This window comes from Poromitra crassiceps (assembly GCF_964638095.1).
Source record: "Poromitra crassiceps genome assembly, chromosome: 4".
In the NCBI taxonomy this organism is placed as follows: Eukaryota; Metazoa; Chordata; class Actinopteri; order Beryciformes; family Melamphaidae; genus Poromitra; species Poromitra crassiceps.
The window spans coordinates 21,417,218-21,439,729 of NC_139626.1; the positions used below are offsets into that span (position 1 = coordinate 21,417,218).

At 46.6% G+C, this 22,512-nt stretch overlaps 2 protein-coding genes across 2 annotated transcripts in view; both read right to left on the reverse strand.

The window, feature by feature from the left end:
- Positions 1-22,512, reverse strand: part of grin2cb (glutamate receptor, ionotropic, N-methyl D-aspartate 2Cb) — a gene marked incomplete at both ends in the record, with an annotated part of 353,829 nt that overhangs the window by 78,361 nt on the left and 252,956 nt on the right. The window lies entirely within an intron of this gene.
- Positions 831-21,615, reverse strand: rgs9b (regulator of G protein signaling 9b; the record flags this gene model as incomplete). Its single annotated transcript, XM_083634664.1, has 18 exons — positions 831-984; positions 4,566-4,957; positions 6,182-6,305; positions 8,966-9,048; positions 9,538-9,676; positions 9,884-9,971; positions 10,398-10,513; positions 10,970-11,083; positions 11,833-11,894; positions 12,059-12,088; positions 17,031-17,093; positions 17,441-17,522; positions 17,675-17,751; positions 17,859-17,917; positions 18,022-18,073; positions 20,241-20,347; positions 20,590-20,640; positions 21,540-21,615. The coding sequence occupies 18 exons, from the start codon at positions 21,613-21,615 to the stop codon at positions 831-833; spliced, it is 1,869 nt and encodes a 622-aa protein (XP_083490790.1).

A 22,512-nucleotide genomic window follows, 5' to 3' on the forward strand; every position in this document is an offset into this window, starting at 1 on the left:
ACAGGCAGTGTCAACAGGAGGCTCAGGCCCAATCTGCTTTGGCCTATCACACACTGACTACTAGGATATGAACACCGATGTTGTTTTCTGTACAATGACGTTTTGTGATCCTCATTTAATAAAACAGGCTAGTATAGCCATGAGAAAATGAAGTACGCTCATGAAAAAGGTGCTCCTTGTCCCATGCGCAATGTCAGGGGTGAGATTACCCTTTGTTTTGCTTGTGCCCCTTCCCCCCAAAATAATATATGCGCACGCTTGCTTCATAGACATTTCTGAGGAACGAAAAAGGTGTTGAGAAAAATGAAATGTTGGCATGTGATGACAAAGTGGTCACTATTGGGTGGGCACTACTGTTAGAGTACATAAAGGCAGAACATCTGTGGAGTTGGAGTAAGGCTTGCTCATACAGGATGAGGTTTGAATGTGACAGCTATCGCAGGTCAGGTGTGACAGCTCGTGGACGTACCGACACCCCGCTGTTCTCTAGTGGATCTGGGCCTGATCAAACTGAACCTCTGGCCTGGGTTGTGCAGCTGCTGCTCACGGCAGTAAGGGTGGTTTCCACTAAGGCTATGGTTAAGGGTAAATTGATGCTCCATACAGCAGAACAGCCATCGCTTGGTCAGTAGAGTTTGGTACAGAAGAAGGTCTGGCCTGGTGTTATGGCCGAGACATTTACACAGGAACAATTAACACTTTTTTTGTGCTCCGTATTAGATGTTTTTATCTCTGTCTGAGAAAGGGACTATCAGATCAACTGTGTGGTTTCTCTCTGCATCTGTGCCACAAAGAGTTAAAATCTCATCATTTAAATCCAGCCTGCGGGATTAGCCTGTCCCACTGTGAGGGGTCTGGCTCTCCCAGGGGCAGATGATCTCCTTGGTGCTCCCGCCTCCCCGGGACGCCTCCTCGTCCTCATCCTCAGAGTCGATGGGGTAGATACGGCACTCTGGAGGAATATCCACTTTGATCTGGAAAAAACTGGGAGAGACAGCAGTTAAGGAAACCATATTTCTGGGCGTCCGGGTAGTGTAACGTTAGATTCCCTGCCTACCAACACGAGGGTTGCAGGGTCGCGCCCCCGTGTTACCTCCAACTTGGTGGGGCGTCCATACAGGCATGATTGGCTGTGTCTGCGGGTGGGAAGCTGGAATGAGGGTATGTGTCCTGGTCGCTGCACTAGCACCTCCTCTGGTCGGTCGGGGCGCCTGTTTGGGGCAGAAGGGAACTGGTGGGAATAGCGTGATCCTCCCACATGCTACTGTACGTCCTGCCGCTGAAGTCCAGCAGTATCAGTATAAACTTAGACTTGACCTAATTTAATAATATGGCATCAGCCGACCCAGTAGCTCAGATATAAAATCAAATAGCTGGTGAATAAACTTAGTCCTGAACTGCTGAGCGGGCTATCTCAAGCCAGCAGTATCAGTATAAACTTAGACCTAGACCTGAATTAGCAGTATAATATTAGTCATCCTAAATAATCCTAATAAATTTTGATTTGACCTAATTTTATTGTTGTCTATAGAGTTAGTTCCACCTCTGCGCAGATTCCCCCGCTCTCTTCTCTCTCTCCCCCTCAGGTGTCCTTCATTGGCCTGACGTACACCCCACCGCTGCAGCCCTAGGTCCGGCCGTCATCGCCCTAGCCACCTGTCGTCACTCTAGGCCATCTACCCACTACTCCTTCTACTGTCTGACACCCCGGGCTCATCACCATCACCGACCCCTATCCTCATCATCCTGGTCACCTGCTTGCCTAAGGGAAGGGGGGGGCGCCCCCCCCAGCCCCCCCCCCCCCGCCGCCTCATCATCACCTCCAACTCCTATCCTCCCCTCCTCTTAATCATCACCTCCGACTCCTATCCTCCCCTCCCCTCCTCTTAATCCATGTCACCAACGCGGACTCATGGATTCCTCAGATCATCCTCATGGAACTCCCAATCTTGTTACCCCTTTTTGTCACCTAGCTAATTAACTAGTATTCTCTAAACCTACGAACACTTAAAGACTGCATTTTCTATTTCTTTTTGGACTCTACTTTTTAGATTTCAACTCCCTTCCCTGATCTTAGGATAATTTAAAAATTACATTTTTATATCCCTTCTGTTGGACTCTTTTTTACATTTTCAATTTTCTGTTCTCTTGTACATTTTATTTCCATAATAAACCATTCACAGAGTTTCATTATCGGAAACTCTGTGCATGGTTTAGCCCGGCATCTCTCGGCCTGTCTCGGAGGGGAGTCCCCAGATGGGGGTCCGCTGCTGTGGCCTGGGTGGGCCCGTCCCCCGCGTGGCCTGCTCTCACGCTCTCAGTCACTATGCTGGTGGCTGGGGGCTGGGGGGGCGGGTCGCGTGGGGGCTGGGTCCGTCCGGGCCGCAGCAATTGGCCCCTAGCACAACGACCTCACAAGGTTCCTCCTCAGCCAAGTCACTGGGGCAATCCATGCGGCGATCCATATGGTGGAAAGGTTTTCTTGCGTTCACTGGGGGTGAGGGGGTGCCGCTGTGTCCCGGCCTGGCCTTCCCTCCCACGCCCTATGTGGGCGGGGGCCGGGTCGGGGGGCATCGGTGCTCTTCATCACTGGTCGAGGGCTGCCGGTTGGTTTAGAACAGCTTAGGTAGGCGATAGATTAGCTACAGCCTAAGGCTGACCTGTTAGTGTTCAGGCTAAAATCAGACTAGAGCAGGGTAGGATAGGCCAGATTAGGCTGTAGATTAGCTAGATACTATGTCCCAGTTAGCTCTGATTAATGCTTAGAGTAGTCAGTTGTCTGATCTTCTCCCCCCCCCCTCTCTTTCCCCCTTCCCCCACTTCTTCCCTTCTTCCCCCTTCTTGTTCTCCTCTCTTTTCATGCTCTTTCCTCCCCCACTCTCTTTCCATGCTCTTTCCTCCCCCACATCCCACCGCCCCCCCCTCCCTTCTCCTGCTCTCTCCTCATTCTCCCCCCCTCTGCTCCTTCTCCTCTTCTCCCCTATTTTCCTGAATCCCTGCCACTTCCTGCTCTCCCTTCTCTCACATTCCCCCTGCTCTCCTTCCCCTGCACCCTCCCACCTCTCCTTCTCTGCCTCTCTGTCCTCCCCCCTCTCTCACATTCCCCCTGCTCTCCTTCCCCTGCACCCTCCCACCTCTCCTTCTCTGTTCTCTCCTCCTCCACATTTCCCATTTTCCCCCCACCCTCGCCCTAATCCGGGCCCGTATCCTACTCCCTCCCTCCACCCTAGACCCTACCTCTACTCTCTGTCCTCCCCCCTCTCTCACATTCCCCCTGCTCTCCTTCCCCTGCACCCTCCCACCTCCCCTTCTCTGTTCTCTCCTCCTCCACATTTCCCATTTTCTCCCCACCCTCGCCCTAATCCGGGCCCGTATCCTACTCCCTCCCTCCACCCTAGACCCTACCTCTACTCTACCTCCCCTGTACCCTTCCACCTCTCCTTCTCTGTTCTCTCCTCCTCTCTGTCCTCTCCCCTCTCTCACATTCCCACTGCTCTCCTTCCCCTGCGCCCTCCCACCTCTCCTTCTCTGTTCTCTCCTCCTCTCTGCCCTCTCCTCCCTCTCACATTCCCCCTGCTCTCCCTCCCCTGCACCCTCTCCTTCTCTGTCCTCTCCTCCTCCACATTTCCCATTTCTCCCCACCCTCGCCCTAATCCGAGCCCGTATCCTACTCCCTCCCCTCCCCCAACCCTAGACCCTACCCCTACCCTGGCTCTCCCTCCCCTGCACCCTCATCTCTCCTCCTCTGTTCTCTCCTCCTCTACATTTCCTATTTTCTCCCCACCTCCCCCCTCCCCTCCCTCCTCCCTCTCCCTCCCTCCTCCACTCTCCTGCTTTCTTCAAATGTTCAAATGTTATCTTTATTCTGTATATTCTTGTTACTGTGTGTTAGCTAGAATCAGCTAGACATACTTTCTGTGAAGCCCTCTGAGACATGCTTGTGAATTAGGGCTATATAAATAAACTTGACTTGACTTGAAGCTCCCCGCCGTCGGGTGAAAAGAAGCGGCTGGCAACTGCACATGTATTGGAGAAAGCATGTGTGTGTCTATGGCTCTCCCCAGATCTGCAGAGGAGGTAGTGACTGAGGCAGCAGGGGGCAATGGCCAAGTACAGGGAGAAAATGGGGGGTAAAAAGAAAAAAAGTAGGTAAGTGCTATAGTTACTTGGTATTTTTATTATACTAGGCACGCGAGATGCCTAGGCTCGGCCTCGCCTGCCCTATTGGCGTGCGTATTGGTGTGTATGTGTGTGTGTTGCTCACTAAATGTTATCTCATCAGTGATGTCACAATGCCTCCTTGTTGTGTGTGTGTGTGTGTGTGTGTGCCCTTATGACATCACTTTTGACATCATCGCTGATGACATCATCACTGATGATATCACATCATTAGCTAATTAGCCGCACCCGCACGGGTGCCCTTTACACACCGTGAAGGTTTCAGCCCGATCGCACGTAAAACGGAATAGCTGTTGCCGAACACAGAACTTGAAACAAACAAACAGACAAACAAAGTCCACATACACAATATAGATTTATGAGTGTATTTCTAGGTCGCCACTCACTTGGCAATCCGTCTGGGCGGAGCCTGGCTGGGCTGATCCATGCTGATTGGCTGAATGCGACTGCTCATGCCAGCGGCAGCAGGGCATTTGGGCGACAGGCTGGCGAACACAGTGGAGGGAGTGCAGCCTCGCCTCAGCAGACGGCCCAGAGAGAGAGAGAGAGCCATACGGGACTTTGACCCGCCTCCTCCTCCTGGGGCCTCTCCCACTCTGTCGTCCGCCTCCCCCCGCCGCTCAGAGGTCAAGGTGCTGTCTATGGCCATGCTGATGGGGGAGGGACAGGTGGGCGTGCGGGCGAGGAAAGGAAGCGGGGGTGAGGTGTTGGCAGACGGGGGGTCGCTGAGGCCAGAGTAGACGGCCAGGTGGGGGTCAGGAGCGGTGAAGCGACACAGCTGTGAGGTCAAAGGGCAACAAACTTAAATCAGAGAGCATCCTAAAAAGGCTTCACTCCAGAATGATCCACGTACATTTGATTCTATGATTTTATCCTCAAAACATACCTACGTTCTAAGCAAAAGTCTTTAATACTGATAATGTGCTTCCCCCCATGCACTTTAATTTCAACAATCATTTTATAGGAGTAGATATAACTTTTTCAAATGGTGGGTGTTTTGGAATGATAGTCTTAAACAATAAAAAGTAAAATGGAAAGGAATTGACAACCAAAGACAAACAGAGAGACATGAGGTGGTTTGTGAATGTTTTATTCATTGACTTATGACCGATGACAAAGCAAACATACAACTATGTTCTATGAGTGTAGATGGACATTACAACACATACAACATGGGAAACAACTCAGGAGACAACAGTTACAGTATGAACTGATCAAACTATGACAACATGAGAAACAACTCAGGAGACAACAGTTACAGTATGAACTGATAAAACTATGGCCAATTGAAAGCAAGACAGACAGTGATGTATGAAAACGGTATGACTGTTCAATGTCCCAGTATGGCCGTTTTATCTTCTGCCAGTTGTCAGTACTGAAGATGACACTCCACACTATCTCCACACTACTGCATCCTAATATTATGGCTATGGTCTGTGTGATTTAGACTTCAATAGATCCAGTCACAGAATTCAGTGTATCTCTGTTTAGCTTTATAGTACTTCCACCTACATATCCAATGCTGGATTTAATCCCAGGCACCTCAATTAAGATTTCACTTTTAGTATTACATCTCTCTTCCAAAGCGGCCTGGGGGGTGCACAGTGCAATAAGGTGCTACATTCACTTTTCCTGTTACATCTCAGCGCTCCCTCATCAGCCAACATCAATCTTTGTTAGACCTCGTGGCAAAATGACTACTTCATCACTGTAGTAGTACTAGCAAGTGGACATAGTATACCGTATGTCTTTGGTCATTTAGCAACAAGCAAGTGGTCAGCAGGGTTGGGGTTAATTCGCTTTCAGTTCATTCAGTTCGGGAACAAGTCACATGTCATCGTTAGCAAATGAACTACGGGTTCTATCCAAATGACTGAATCAAATTAACTGATCCCAACCTTGACTGCAAAACCCACACATCATTTAACAATATGCAGCGGGTTCACTTCTTAGGCGGAGGAGGGGGTATCTCCTTGCCCGTCTTGCTGATTTTGCTCATGACCTGTGTGAGGTCGACGGGCCCGCTGGCAGCCAGCTTGGCCTTCTGCACCTCCTCCTGTTGCCGCAGCAAGATGGGGCTCACGCTGGGCCGCCGGTTCCTCGCATTCTGCGCCAACTGGGCGTCGCTGAGAGGAGGGGTGAGGGAGACACAGAGAGGAGGGGAGAGGGAGAGACCGAGAGGAGGGGTGAGGGAGAGACCGAGAGGAGGGGTGAGGGAGACACAGAGAGGAGGGGTGAGGGAGAGACCGAGAGGAGGGGAGAGGGAGAGACAGAGAGAAGGGGTGAGGGAGAGACAGAGAGGAGGGGTGAGGGAGAGACCGAGAGGAGGGGTGAGGGAAAGACCGAGAGGGGGGAGAGGGAGAGACAGAGAGGGGGGGAGAGGGAGAGACCGAGAGGAGGGGTGAGGGAGAGACCGAGAGGAGGGGAGAGGGAGAGACCGAGAGGGGGGAGAGGGAGAGACAGAGAGGGGGGGAGAGGGAGAGACCGAGAGGAGGGGTGAGGGAGAGACCGAGAGGGGGGAGAGGGAGAGACAGAGAGGGGGGGAGAGGGAGAGACCGAGAGGGGGGGTGAGGGAGAGACCGAGAGGGGGGAGAGGGAGAGACCGAGAGGGGGGAGAGGGAGAGACAGAGAGGAGGGGTGAGGGAGAGACCGAGGGGGGAGAGGGAGAGACCGAGAGGAGGGAGAGGGAGAGACCGAGAGGAGGGGTGAGGGAGAGACCGAGAGGAGGGAGAGGGAGAGACCGAGAGGAGGGGTGAGGGAGAGGGGGGAGAGGGAGAGACAGAGAGGGGGGGAGAGGGAGAGACCGAGAGGAGGGGAGAGGGAGAGACAGAGAGGGGGGGAGAGGGAGAGACCGAGAGGAGGGGTGAGGGAGAGACCGAGAGGGGGGAGAGGGAGAGACAGAGAGGAGGGGAGAGGGAGAGACCGAGAGGAGGGGTGAGGGAGAGACCGAGAGGGGGGAGAGGGAGAGACCGAGAGGAGGGAGAGGGAGAGACCGAGAGGAGGGGTGAGGGAGAGACCGAGAGGGGGGAGAGGGAGAGACCGAGAGAAGGGGTGAGGGAGAGACCGAGAGGGGGGAGAGGGAGAGACCGAGAGGAGTGAGAGGGAGAGACCGAGACGAGGAGTGAGGGAGAGACCGAGAGGAGGGGTGAGGGAGAGACCGAGAGGAGGGAGAGGGAGAGGGGAGAGGGGGGTGAGGGAGAGACCGAGAGGAGGGGAGAGGGAGAGGCCGAGAGGAGGGGTGAGGGAGAGACCGAGAGGAGGGGTGAGGGAGAGACCGAGGGGGGGGAGAGGGAGAGACCGAGAGGAGAGAGAGGGAGAGACCGAGAGAAGGGGTGAGGGAGAGACCGAGAGGAGAGAGAGGGAGAGACCGAGAGGAGAGAGAGGGAGAGACCGAGAGGAGGGGTGAGGGAGAGACCGAGAGGAGGGGTGAGGGAGAGACCGAGAGGAGGGGTGAGGGAGAGACCGAGAGGAGGGGAGAGGGAGAGACCGAGAGGAGGGAGAGGGAGAGACCGAGAGGAGGGAGAGGGAGAGACCGAGAGGAGGGAGAGACCGAGAGGAGGGGAGAGGGAGAGACCGAGAGGAGGGAGAGGGAGAGACCGAGAGGAGGGGTGAGGGAGAGACAGAGAGGAGGGAGAGGGAGAGACCGAGAGGAGGGAGAGGGAGAGACCGAGAGGAGGGAGAGGGAGAGGGGAGAGACGGGGACAAAGACGGAGAACCAGCAGAGAGAAGAGGGAGAGAAAGAGAAGGCACGAGGTAAGAAATGGAGAGTGAAGGATGAGCTAGTCACAGGGAGCTAACATCAGCCCGTCACAGATAGTGCGTCTGAGACAAAGATCGATGCTTGAGATGAGACCTCAACTGAACTCATGCTCTCCAGACCCACTTGACTCTTAACTCATCCTTTTGCCGTTAAAAAGCATTTTCTTTTTCTTGGAATGGAATTTCTGTCATGTGCAGTTGTTGTTTTTTGACCAGCCTGCTTGAGATTATAGACTTTTTCAACTGCTGAATTGTTTTTTATCTGCGACCAGCAGCTATGTACTGTAAGGCAGTCGGCTGCAATTTAGCATGGAGGTCAAGTGTGTGTGTGAAGGTGTGTGTTTGTGTTCATGCCAATTGGCTAAAAGGGGGGCAGCTTTCAAAATCCAGGATGGCGGGGGCAGACGGCTGAAATTTGGCATCACATATATGGTCGAAGCTATAGACCTTATTCGATTGACGTCACTCATGTACTTTAAGTGACAACCTATGTGAGAGCAGCGTTTATAGGAAGCTAGCCGGCGTTAGCGTTACCTGTATCGTTCCAATTGTGTTCGGATGGTGACCTGCGTTACACACGGCTGTAGTAATGACAGCAATAAAGTCCCCGTGGTTTGTTTCTATCTCTACCGTCCACAGACGTGAAGGGAGCGAGACGGAGGATACGTCAGCAGCACAGGAGATGTGTGGATAGTTAGGAGAGAGACAGGTGAAACTTTCTGACAGCTCCTCACAGCAAAGTCTGTTCACCTTGTTTTTTCTTTTGTTTATTATTACAGGCATTAACGGCAGCATACAAACAACAACTCTGGGGTTTTTATTGCTGTCATCACTATCGCTATTTTGTAATGGAACAGAAACGACAATAAGGCCGTTTCTATAGTTGTCAGCTGCAGGACGGTATGTCAACAATATGGCGCTGTCCGGGTTAGCGAATAAGATCTATTGCGAATTTGCACTTGTTTTTATAAAAGCAATGCAAATGATTAGTTAAATGCAAAAACGTGAATTGTGACTTGACACATACGTGAACTTGTGCTCCTCAGGACTGATGGCCTTCTTCAAGATGTCCTTATACACTGGGGACTTAATGTACCTGCCGTATTTGTCCTGTCAAGACAAATACACACCAAGGTTATTATAGTGAATTAAAACTAAACTAAAAACTAAAACTAGGTGTGGGGTTGGGCGACATTTTAGTTAACTCAAATAAAATTAAACACTAGACTTTCAAAAACAAATATCTTTAGTTTTACTCTTTGTCTGAGTGGAGCGTGGCTTAACACCCAGTATGAATTTATTCTGACCTTTGCACTATGCAACACCCCACCACATCTCGTCCTATCAACATGTGCAGTGGGCAGACTCTAAAGCAAAACTGCATTATTCGAAAAAATGAAAACCTGAGACCGATGATTCTGCGGGGCGGGGTTGTATCATTTCAAATATTACCCCTGACATTACACACACACACACACACACACACACACACAAACACACACACACACACACATACACATATACACTTATCGCTAATCAGTCCCGACAAACATAACCAGTCAGTCCTATTCTACACCATTACTGTGTGTAGCTCCTGACCTTCTTCATGAGCATGTAGATGTGGGTCTGGGCGGCGTCCAGCACGTATCTGTGTGGGTGTTTCAGGCCCTTCACCGTCACTTCCATCGTCTTGCCATCGATATTGATCCAGCGGGGGGCGCCACGTGCCAGGAACGTCCTGGGATCAGGAGGGTGAGGGAAACACAGGAAACCACTGCAACACCACTGTGCACAAAGTGACTCCACTGCTTAAACAATGTGAAATATCTTGGTGCTACAACCTGCAGTAGAGCCCAGACTTATTCCCAAACTCTATTGCCACAGAACGTCATGGTAGAAAAAGCACTAATATATATTGTACACAGAGGTGAAATAAATACATTACTTGTAGATATGCTGGGCTTTCTCTTTCATTGACTCTGCAGTGCCCCACTTCAGCTCCTCACACAACTCCCAGAATGCCACGTTCTCACCTAATACAGGTTCAGAAGAGAAGAGATCTTTTTGTCATTTAGTATTTAAGCCATTTATTGAATTATTAAATGTCAATCAATCAGTCAATTTTATATTTATATAGCGCCAAATTAGCCTGATATTCAGACTTAATTGTTAGTTCGTATACTCATTTCCACCTTCCAAACTCAAGTCCGTGGAGTGGGCGGATTCGAAGGTCCGGACCCAGGCAAGTACCAAATGAGAAAGAGTTAACTCGAGTTCTCTTAAAGTGCTATACAAATAATGTGTATTATTATTAAAGTATTAATAAAGGCACATCATTCACCTTCGACTGTATAACTTCCAAATGCCTCCCCAAAACTGAATCAACATTGCTCTACAGTCAGGGCTGCTGTGTTCTTACTGTTTTTGTGAGTGATCTAATCAAAACGACTAAGACGTACTGCTGAACTCTTTCTTCAGGAAGAGTCTGAAGCCATCGAGTCCCAGAGGGTCTTTGAGCAGCTCTCCAAAGCTGAAGGTCCACTTCTCCACACGCATCATAGTTGGGTTATCCACACTGGAGCCACACGCACACACGCGCACGCACGCACGCACGCACGCACACACACACACACACACACACACACACACACACACACACACACACACACACACACACACACACACACACACACACACACACACACACAAATGAAGAGTTTTGTTTCCAAATGAGTTGTCCATTTCAAAAAATGACACCCACTCTCCCATATTGTTGCCTGGCATAGAGGTTTAGCACATTATAGGTTAATATTGAAGTAATTTGCTCATGAAATAGTTATGTTTTTTTCAGGACAGAGTTATCTGTTTTTTTATATTGTCTGGTGAATTTCTGGTAGCAAATTGCCCTTCAAATATAAATTATGTTTGTTTATTCAGCATTCAATTAAATCACCAGTTATACTTCAGTTTACTGTTACTATTAGATGCATGATATATTCTCCTGTAAGGGCTCGCTGCCATCTGGACTCACTAGGTCATGTTCAAGGTCCAGTAGGAGACATCATCAGTGAGCCAGGGGTTGCTGGGAAGACAGTTGTCAAGGAAGGGGTCATGGCTCTTATAGGTGGTGGTGTACTTCACCAGCCTGCAAGGGAGCGGGGAAGAAATGACTGATGTTACACACGAGGAGAGGGAACTTCAGGACTTCAGCCTCTGATACAGCATACTATGCTTTGTGGTGTGATTGACAGGTAACCTGTCCAATGATTGTGTAGCTCACAGATCACGGCCCAACAGCTAGAAGAAGAAAAAAATCATCAAAATGTCAAACTCGAGGCTTCAAAATGCGAGTCACCAACTGGTGACGTCATGGTGGAAAGATCCATATTTGTTATACCTCACCCACCCTACCCTACGTTTGTGTTATACTGTATGTTGTGTTATATGTTGTGTTTATATGTACTGTGCTCACTGAACATGTACCCACTGAAAACAAATTTCCTACGGGACAAATAAAGCTATCTATCTATCTATCTATCTATCTATCTATCTATCTATCTATCTATCTATCTATCTATCTATCTATCTATCTATCTATCTATCTATCTACAGTATCTGATTTTAGCACAAACCTCACTCCTTGCACACTCTGGTGGCTGAGAAGTGAACTTTATCCACCTTAAAAGAAAACTGCCGTATCTCATAACATCCATTCCATCTCAGGTCACACTATCTGTATGGGTTTTACTCCTCTTATCTCACATACACATACCTGTCCTACATATGTGCAGAACAGAACAGTGGAGGTACAGTAAAGGTTTTGCATGGATGCTATTTTGAGAGACTGGACTGGTCCACATAGAGTCGGATAGGAAAAGTGATGGGCTGGCTTACGCTCCAATGGACACAGATGACTTCACCCTGGGCCTCATGATGGACTGCTGCGTAAAGATCATCTACAGGAAGCAGAGGAGAGATAACAGACATAAAAATGTCAGTAGAGAGAGATTGATTTCTGTGGGTCGTTACACGGCTATGGGTTTGGTTGAAAGAGTATAATGGAAAACATATTGGGTAAGTCATTATGAGGGGACTGGAAAATCTCGGCATACAGACTTACGATTCTCTCGAAGAAGTCAGGGGTTTTTGCCTGAGGAGGAAAATCGGTTGTATTAGTTTATAGATTATGTGTCATAGATTAAAATTTTATGTTTTAGGTCTATAGGAATGAAGTGGGATATTGTGTTGTGTCCGTGTGTTTTCTGTGTGTTCTTGACCAGATGCATTATGGGGAAAAGCCTGCAGAGAAAGACAGAACAGAAGAGAAGAGAAGAGAAGAGAAGAGAAGAGAAGAGAAGAGAAGAGAAGAGAAGAGAAGAGAAGAGAAGAGAAATAAGTCAGAAGAGAATGTCACAACATTGATCCATTCACATTGATCCATGAACAGATGGGTTTCAGTGAGGAAAGTGAGCGTATCCTGTAACTCCACCTGGACCTGTGGATTATAGGCCGTGTTGGGACCCATGAAAAAGTGCTTAGAAAATGAGTTTCGTTCCCATGTCATGGGCACTACTCATTCAATGCATTTTTTCATAGACAATACCCTTCTGGACTTTGGGTTAAAAGTTCTACTCATAATATCCTGCAGTATTTTGTCACAAGCCAGAAATGTATAAACAGTTTATAACCAAAAAACGAAAATCTTGTGCTGCTGTTTTTGCTTGTAAAATGTGTTTTTGGCAACACAAAATCTTTCTCAAATGTCATAAATGCTAAAATGCATATACTTAACATCTGAAACAAGTATTGGTGCCTTTAGTTTACTCATATGTGAATTTAGATCATGAAATGTAGCATATTTGTTAAAGAATATGCTTCAACTTAAGTGTTTGCCACACAGTACAATGAAACCTCCACAGTAAATTGTGCCAAAAGCTTATGTTTCATACATAGAAAATGTCTCAACCTACTGTGTAATGAAAGGTAGAAAAGAAAATCAGGGCACCTTGGACCAAAATGGCAGAAAATCTATCAAAATGTTACCACGCCCCCTAAATTGGAATAATGCAAAAAATGGACAAGACTAAAAATTAAAGTACTAGAGGTCAGAATTATTACAACATATGGTATGAAACATTTATTCAAGTACCACAAAGTGTCACAGCATCTGTCATTTGTACTTCCCCCCCCCCCCCCCCCCCGCCAAGGAAATATATGAAAATACAAAATAGCATACAAATGCATCACAATAAAACCTTCTGTTGGCTGTGTAAGTAGTCTGTGCTGTTTGCATTTTTATGCATTGCATTTAACTGGATGTAGGCAGTGTGGCAATTCTTTAACAATTTAATAATTCTTGAACAAAACAAGTAGTAGGCCTACATAGTAACATGTTGGGTTACTCATCCCTATCACTTTCATCAGAGTCATCATCCCATGTACCTCTTTTTTCTGTTTCCTTTGACACATTTTCACAGTCCTGGCAGTGACATAAATCAGTGCAAGACAGTTTTGCAGACATGCATGAACATCTTCCAGTTTCACATTTGCTTTTTTTACAATTACAGTGGACTACCTGCAACACACTATCAGGGGCAGGATTTCTAGTCATCCATGTTACTGTTAACTCCCCATCCTCCATGCCCCATCCATTGCCAATGGGTGAAGGAGCACACATCCTACTAGTCAGAGAACGTCTCATCACTGCTGCTTGGTAGTTTGCCCTTTTGCAATGTTGGTGGAGAGCATCACTTGTTGGGGGAATGGACAGTTCTGGCAAAGCTGATGATGCCGTACAAAATCATTTGTACCTTGCATCGTTCACGTTTTTGGCAGATGATTGGCCATACAGGTGGCACACATATTTGCTCAGTGTGTTGAAAGTTGACTGGTCAAGGTTAAAACTGCTGCCAATATTTGTGAACCCAGTCAGGTATTCTTCTTTCTGGCAAGCAAGAGAAAATGTCTTCCCTTTGCCCTTGCCATGAAAGGCACTGGTCGAGTCACAACCTGTGAAGGTATGGATGCCAATGAGTGCAGAACAAACACTGGTGCCAAGAGCTGCTGACACCTTAGCCACATCAATGATCCTCGTTCTGTTGCCTACTCCTGTGAAGAAATACAAGCTACACTGTAAATCTCTCTGCAGACTTACAGCAATCACTGCCACGTCAGTATCGGGGCTTTTGATGACTACAGTTTGGTGTTCTTGTGCAGCATGCTGTGCATGTACAAATACCCTAGTGTCATATTCCTCATGGTCACATGTCAGTTCTTGAACAGCAGTGACAGTTTGTGAACCCTCTTTTACGGAAACACAGTGACACAGTTCTCCATGTGCTATGTACAAGCTGAGGTCCCTGCCCAAAATGGTGAGGTCAGCATCTCGCCATGCAACATAGAGGAATTCTGCCAGTTCTGCTTTGTTTGTTCCATCTGATAGAAACGTTTTCCATTGCGTTGGTGCCTTTTGATCCCGTCCATAGATTTGCACCCGTTGTGTACCGACCCCAGCCCTACGTGACCGCTCTAGGTTCTTAATGCTAATTTTTGGATACTGGTCAATAACAAAGTCTATCCGTGTACACTTGTGCTGCAGAGCTAATTTGAGCACATACTGTAGTACGTTTTCAGCCAATTCTCCAAAGGTAGCCGGTTTGGAACGAATGGCTTGAATGACTGCCATGCCATCGAAGAGAATAGCTCCATCTGACGGAACATTCAAATCCTCTGCTGTGGGAGGCCAGGGGCATTTCATCCCGGGAGTTTCATTCACAAGTCTCTTCAATATCAGTCCTGCACTGTACAGTGTCCTTGTGTGCTCTGTAGTTTGTCCAGATGTGTGTTCATTGTCACTTTCAGCTTGGCTTACCTCGGTTGACTCAGTTGTTGTCGTGTCTGATGGATGCGGTAGCCTGTCTAACAGTGTATCTGCTGATAATGTTTCAACAAAAACCAGTTCGGAGATGTTGCGCGTTGCAGGGCTGTGAAACACCAGCTGGGGGAAATCACGGGCCAACCGCTTTTTCAGTTTATCCTGCCTGCAAAATGAAAATATAGAAAAAGACGAGCACAAATGTATAAATAAAGGGATTTTTTTCACAATGAGAAACAAATACATTTAAACATACTGTCAGCCTTTCTTGTGAGCGAATAAATCAATAAAATGGAAACTTTTCAGTATGAAAGAGGTTCTTTTTTGTTTACTGAACTGTCAAGGACACAGTTACCTGTAGTCTGAAGCATCAATATCCTCATTCTTCTTAACGATGTCTATGAACTTCTTCCTTAGTTGGTTCATTTTCAGGATTTCTTGTTTATCGATAATCCTTTGACGGATGACTCGTTCGCAGAATATCTTGTAGCTGGCAGCAAAGGGTTGTTCATTTCTGAAAACACACACACGCAGACAAAAAAATACTTAACATGTGCAAAGAGGTCTGCTGTCAACATTGTATCTAAAGACAGACAAAATAGTATTTGTTGTAGGTCAAAGCCTTACTTTTGAAATGTGCAGTGTTAATGCAATGTAATAACTCACACTTCATCTGTGGTTGCAGTATGTGTTGCCGTAGACTTTGACAAGGACCTTGTGTATTCTCTGTAACAGGACCTGTGGTAACGCACTTCCAGAGACACACAGTCTTTGTCTTTGATATGCAAAAGAACGCTAGAGTCTTCCTTCTTCTCAGCAGCCTTCCGCAACTGGCCTGAAAACAAAAAAAAGTTATAATCAGCTTTACTGTCAAATCACACATTTTATAATTAAAAAAAAAGTGGGTGACATTTGTTTTTGTATCTTTTATCCATTGTATTGTTATTACAAGAAAAAATAGGTGGGGGGGGGGGGCAAGGAGATCAAGGCAATAAAAGAAAATGCTCCCTCTCTCTGTGGGTGTGTGTGTGTGTGTGTGTGTGTGTGTGTGTGTGTGTGTGTGTGTGTGTGTGTGTGTGTGTGTGTGTGTGTGTGTGTGTGTGTGTGAGTGAGATAGAGAGAGAGAGGGGGGGGTCGCTTACCTGCAGACACTGTCTCTGCTTGTGAAAGTTGATCCTTCTTCCGTTTTCCACCAACAGTAATATATTTGTCCACCTTTTTACAAATGATGCAGATGGCTGGAAGGACAGGGCCAGCAGAACGGACGGGCAAACCTGTCCGAGACCGAAGTTTCTTTCGTGGGGGGTTTCAGACGTGGCTCCGTCGGGGCCGATGCTGTCCGAGGCTGCGGCTGCATCTGGTTCTTCTTCTTCTTCCCCCTGCACCATCTGTGTGCAGCGTTTCTCAGCCAAACCCAAACGTCTTTTACAAATAAAGCGACGGTAACACGTCGCGTGAAATCCAGCGTCCTCGGGAACATGGTCAAAATCCACGTCCACGCAATGTTTAAAAGTTTCAGCGATATCTTTACTATCGCCGTCCAGACAAAGCCACTGTTTGACGACAGACCTAAGTGTCCCACCTTGTCTGGGTAAAATCCTGCACGTCCTCATTCTGTACTGACAAAAAGTGCATATAGCATCGTTTGGAGTCCTTTGATTCCCGGCTTTTACGCACTTTTTTCCGCTGTTTTGGTTTCTTTTTCCCCTCTTCGCTGCTTGAACTGGTGGTCGCCATGGCTCTAATGTTATTACGGCAAGGGAATAAAGCGGCTACGCGATTGGTCCACGTGACCAAAACCACACCACTTCCCTTGCACAGATTAGTACGCCTAGTAAGAAATAGTGCCGTCTTTGACCACTGATTATAAAAATACTGCAGGATAACACGAGTAGAACTTTTTTATTTGTACTTTCTACCTATAGATCTCTTTTATGGAGAAAAAAGTGTGTAGTGCCCCTGCCGTGGGAACGGAAGTAAACGAAAATGCTAGTCACAATATGGCCTATTAAGGCCTCTTATGAAATATAAGCTGCTTGTCTGGAGTTATGACTGTAGAGGTCAAGCCTATCTCTCTCTCTCTCTCTCTCTCTCTCTCTCTCTCTCTCTCTAACTCTCTCCCTCTCACTCTCTCTCTCTCTCTAACTCGAGTTATGGATCTGCAAATAAACAAGCAGAGAAACAGATAGAGAGAGAAACACAGGGACTCACCTGTTACCTGGTCTGCATTAGGATCTATTAGTCGATTTAGTCCACAGTTCATGGCACTGACTGTCCCTGGCTACACACACACACACCCACACACACACGCACACACACACGCACACACACACGCGGACGCACACACACACACACACACACACACACGCACACACACACACACACGCACACACGCACACGCACGCACACACAGAAAGATACACAAAAAGATACACAAAAAGTCTGTTTACCAAAAGGCCTTTGTCATTAAAGCAGACGGCTGTAATGCTAATCATAAATTGCTAATTTGTCACATTCCCTGGCCAAATAGTCAAAATAATAATAATGGTTTAGTTTTTTTGACTTCCTGTTTTGTTTCCTGAGGGGAAGCGGGGAGAAAAAAAGATTGTTGAGAGCAGGTTCTCTCACCAGAGGTTTGTGAACCACCCAATAGGCTCTCTCCTGGCAGTCAAACACCACACGGTCCGCTTTCTTCCTCTCCTTGCCCGCCCTAGAATCAAACACACACACACACACACACACACACACACACACACACACACACACACACACACACACACACACACACACACACACTTGCGACATATTCTTGAGCCTAAATTGAATGATGTGATGTTATTGAGTTGTTTCTCTCACACCTACCTGTACTGTTCTTTAGCCTGCATCACTATGAAATCCCATTTATGGTTCATCCACTTGTGAAGGCGGTTATACTGCTCCTGACCACATAAAACAACACTTTGTTAGAGGCAGACTATTTAGTAATTGTGTGTGAGTGTCTCTCTCTCTCTCTCTCTCTCTCTCTCTCTCTCTCTCTCTCTCTCACCTGCTCGTACAGCTCCAGGATCCCTTTCTTGCGTATGTTTTTCTTCGCCAGGTAGATTGCTTCAATAAAACAGTCACATCAGATTGAGAGGGTGTCAGGCAACTGTAAACTGCTGATGACACAACATGGGATAGAAAATGTGTACAATCGCAGTCAAACTCACCATAATCGGTATCCTCAACAGGCCACTGCTGTGCAGGCCAGAAATACGGTGTCTGGGAAAGGACAAAGAACAGAGTAAACAGACAGTCAAAGGTGTTTTTGTTTCGAGTTACTTTCGATTGGATTTAGTCTAGTGTTTATTAAACCATCGACATGTCACTCGAGCAATTGTAATGTAATTAGTGATGTAATGGCTGAGGGTAAGTGGTGAGATAAGGGGCACCATGCCGATGACACAGGGCACCACAGTGATGGAAACAACAGGGCACCACGCCGATGACACAGGGCACCACAGTGATGGAACAGGGCACCACGCCGATGACACAGGGCACCACAGTGATGGAGCTCATTTGTTTGGTGTAACTATATACACATACAATACAGGCCGGTGGAACATTTACAGGGGTCCAGCTTCAGATAGCATGGGCGTGTATCTGAATCACTGTCATGGCAACCACTATGACATTGATAAATGTGTCAAAAGCAAGCTTAATTGTAATCAATGTGCATCAGTCTGTAAGGCCTTTCAGATCACAGTTAGCCAAGATTTGAATCAGATGCACAAGACAATGCCATATTGGTGAGCATGATGATGGAAGGAAGCATGGAGCAGAGTATACGAAGATAAACAAAAGGAGAGTGAACTCAATGAAGAGAAGGAAATGCTGAAACTGAGAGGAGTCAACTTAAAGATGCATTTGACTTGGACTTTCAGCAGACTGTAAAAGATCACACTGTAAAAATAAATATCCATCTATCCCATCTCCAACCTCATCTACATACTATTTGTCTTTGAATCTGCCTGTTTTCACTCTCTCATAAACTCTCTTCTGTTAAAACGTGATGTTAGACAGTGCACTCTTATAGTGATCACCTTGGGATGGGTCTAATTGATCTATAAGCGGATGATCATTATAACAGACTTTTTTATTTTCTTTTATTTCTCATGCAGATTACCATCTAAATTTGTATATATGTATTACATGAATACAGTAGATATAATGTAAAGGAATGTTATTGACTTTAAAAATCCATACAGTAAGTTAGGCCTCCAGCTGTTTCAAACCCAGCAGTCTCGTGTAGACAGAGATGCCGCCATCCCTCCACAGACAGAGATGCCGCAATCTCTCCATATACAGACACACATGCACCGAGTATCACTGCTGTATCTCATTGACTCATTTTTGGCAGTTTGTAAGAAAAAATCATAATAAAATTACCGTAGTTTAACATTTTTCCCCCATTGTTCTCAGGTGGGACAAGGCCCAAGGAGTACTGATCACTATAACCAAATTATTTAAACAGCATTTGTATAGGAATGATTCGGGACCAAGCTTTTTGATCAATATAAGCGGTTGATCACTATAATCGTGATCACTATAAGCGGATTCCACTGTATTTGCATGTTTGAGCTGGTTGGTCCAGAGGCAAACCTCAGACAACCTCAAGTCTTCAAAGGAGCTAAAAAGATGAAATCAAGTGGGTCAAGCATTGCCTCATTCCCCATTTGCCAGATAAAGGACGAGCTGCATGAATACAAGAGAGGAGTGAGTGAACTGAACGCAACACTTAATGAGTCCCCTTCAGCAAGACTCTTAACAGCAGACGAAGACTGTTACTCTACTGAGCAACTTCCACATGGGACCAGTGTGGAGGAAGGTGCAGATGATAATCAGACATGGAATGTAACTAAGTACATGTTGTAGAAAATGAATGGCGAAATTCCATTCTATAACAGTACATTTACTCAAGTACTGCACTTCAGTACAATTTTGGGGTACTTGCACTTTAGTTGACTACTGTATTTCCATTTTGTGAGACTTTTCCTCCAGTACATTTATCTGATGGCTATAGTTAGTAGTACTTTGTAGACTATGGTTTTGCATGCAAAACATATGATCAGCTGAATAAATATGATGCATTGTTTAAAAATACCCAACAGTAAATGGAATATCACACCTACAACATTCAAATATTTCTTACATGTTAATACGTCAATAATTTGACACTCTGAAAGGGACTGTTCTTCAGAATGAGTAGCCTTTTTGTTACTTAAGTACATTTTACTGCGAACTCTTATACTTTTAGTTGGTACCATTTTGAATGCAGGACTTTTAATAGAGTATTTTTCCATGATATTGCTAGGTGCTTTTTCCACCAATGTGCAAAAAATGCGAGTGAACTCAAATGAGAAAATATTTTGAAACGGGTTGTAATTACCTGGAAGCGGTAGAGCGATGCATCTGGTTTGAGGACTAAGCGTTTATGGTTTTGCAGAGCGTAGATGTATCCGAACGCCACCAGCATAGTACCAAAACTGCAGGCCTCTGGAGAGAGAACGGTCGTTTCAACAGTGATTTCCATTCAGATTCCATCCAGATTCATGTGGAACTTTATGGCTTAAGCAAGTGCCATGATCTTTAGGGGACATAAAACCCTTTCAAGCAGATTGTGCAACAGACATGAAAATGAGATTGCTTTTCTTAATTCATGGAAAAAGCAAGGCTCCCATCCGACAGAATGACACACTGTACAGTATGTATGGGCCATCTGCTGCCTCATCTCTCACCTTGGACGTCCATGTTGAATCTGTTTGCTAACCATGCAACTATGTCTTCGCCTGAGGAGAAAGGAGGCAAGCGGTCAGTCTGAGGTACAGAAGTGAGGGTTCTATGAAAGCAATGATGATACACAAGACAGGATCGGATCAGACAGGGGGGAAAGAAACAGTGCTCTCTCTGTGTGTGTGTGTGTGTGTGTGTGTGTGTGTGTGTGTGTGTGTGTGTGTGTGTGTGTGTGTGTGTGCGCGCGCGCGCGCGTGTGTGTATGTGCGCACACGCACATGCGTGCGTGCCTCTAAATGCCAGACCACTCTCTGATATGGCACTCTGGATGTGTCTCTTTAGCAGCTGTCTCCCCCCATTAGCTAGAGTCTAGCCCGGGGAGACAGACAGAAGGAGATGGACCTCATGCCACTCCTCCTGTATAAACCACAGAGATCAACAGCTGCTTCCACTTACTTTCATTCATTTTGTAAGGGGATGTTTTACCAAACACGCATCTACTCTGTCCTCCTCCGCCTCTCTGTTTCTCGCTCCCTCCTCTCACCCACTCACTTCAGTCGCCCTCCTCCATCGCCTCCTACTTTTTCCCTCTCTCTGCCACTGAGACCATGGGTGTTGTCATGGAGATGGGATCTGTAGCTCTTGAGTTTGATACCACAGCTCCAGTATCCTCCAGTGAGTCTATGCAGACACTCTCTGAATAGCATCAAGTGTATGTGCGTGTGTGTGTGTGTGTGTGTGTGTGTGTGTGTGTGTGTGTGTATGTGTGTGTGTGTGTGTGTGTGTGTGTGTGTGTGTGTGTGTGTGTGTGTGGATGTGTGTGTGTGTGTGTGTGTGTGTGTGTGCGTGTGCGTGTGCGTGTGTGTGTGTGTGTGTGTGTGTGTGTGTGTGTGTGTGTGTGGATGTGGGTATGTGTGTGTGTGTGTGTGTGTGTGTGTGTGCGCCCTCCTCATACCCGTGATAGCATGGGGTATAGTTGTCATAACCAATCTCTGAGGCTGTGACTTAACTCCGGTTTTAGGATCCTGCATCTCCAGCAGCACCGCCTCCGCCTAAAAACGAACAAACAAAAACAAAAACAAAACAGGAAAAAGAAGAGGTTACCACGACAATTGGCTGGTTGGGGCCACGGGTCACCGTGACAACGGGCTGCGTGTACAAAATGCAGGTTATAATGGAGAAATGGAAAGTTGACTGTGGAATCTGATCCAATAATGATGATGATGATGGAGTAGGGATGTCACGATACTAGAATTTCTACTTCGATACCGATACCCAGGAAAATATGAATACTCGATACCATTTTCGCTACCATGCGGCGGGATGACACCACATCAAGAGGCTTAAAAAATAAACAAAGACAGATGGACGGACAGATGCATGCTTCTTCATAATCTAGGCCTGATAAAATTCACTAAAATCTTTGACCTTACACAGCAGATTACCCCTGCTCCAGTCATCAGCCTATCATAACACAGCAGATTACACCTGCTCTAGTGATCAGCCTATCATAACACACCAGATTACACCTGCTCTAGTCATCAGCCTATCATAACACAGCAGATTACACCTGCTCTAGTGATCAGCCTATCAGAATACTTTGAATTTGTTGAAGCAAAAAATACCCACCAATGACAGGGAGGGAGAAATCAGTGGTATGTTTGATTTTTCATTAAGAGAAAGCACTGCTGATATTGATACAGTTGCAAATGAGTATTGTATCCGTTTCAAATGTTTTGTATTGATACTTATCGATACTATCGATACCTGTTGCAAATGAGTATTGTATCCATTTCAAATTTTTAGTATTGACTTTTATCGATACTATCGATACATTTGACAAGCCTATGATGGACTGACCTCACCCTTACCCTTTACTCGATGTACTGACAGGTTTGGATAATTTGCATGTAATTGCATATTATTGT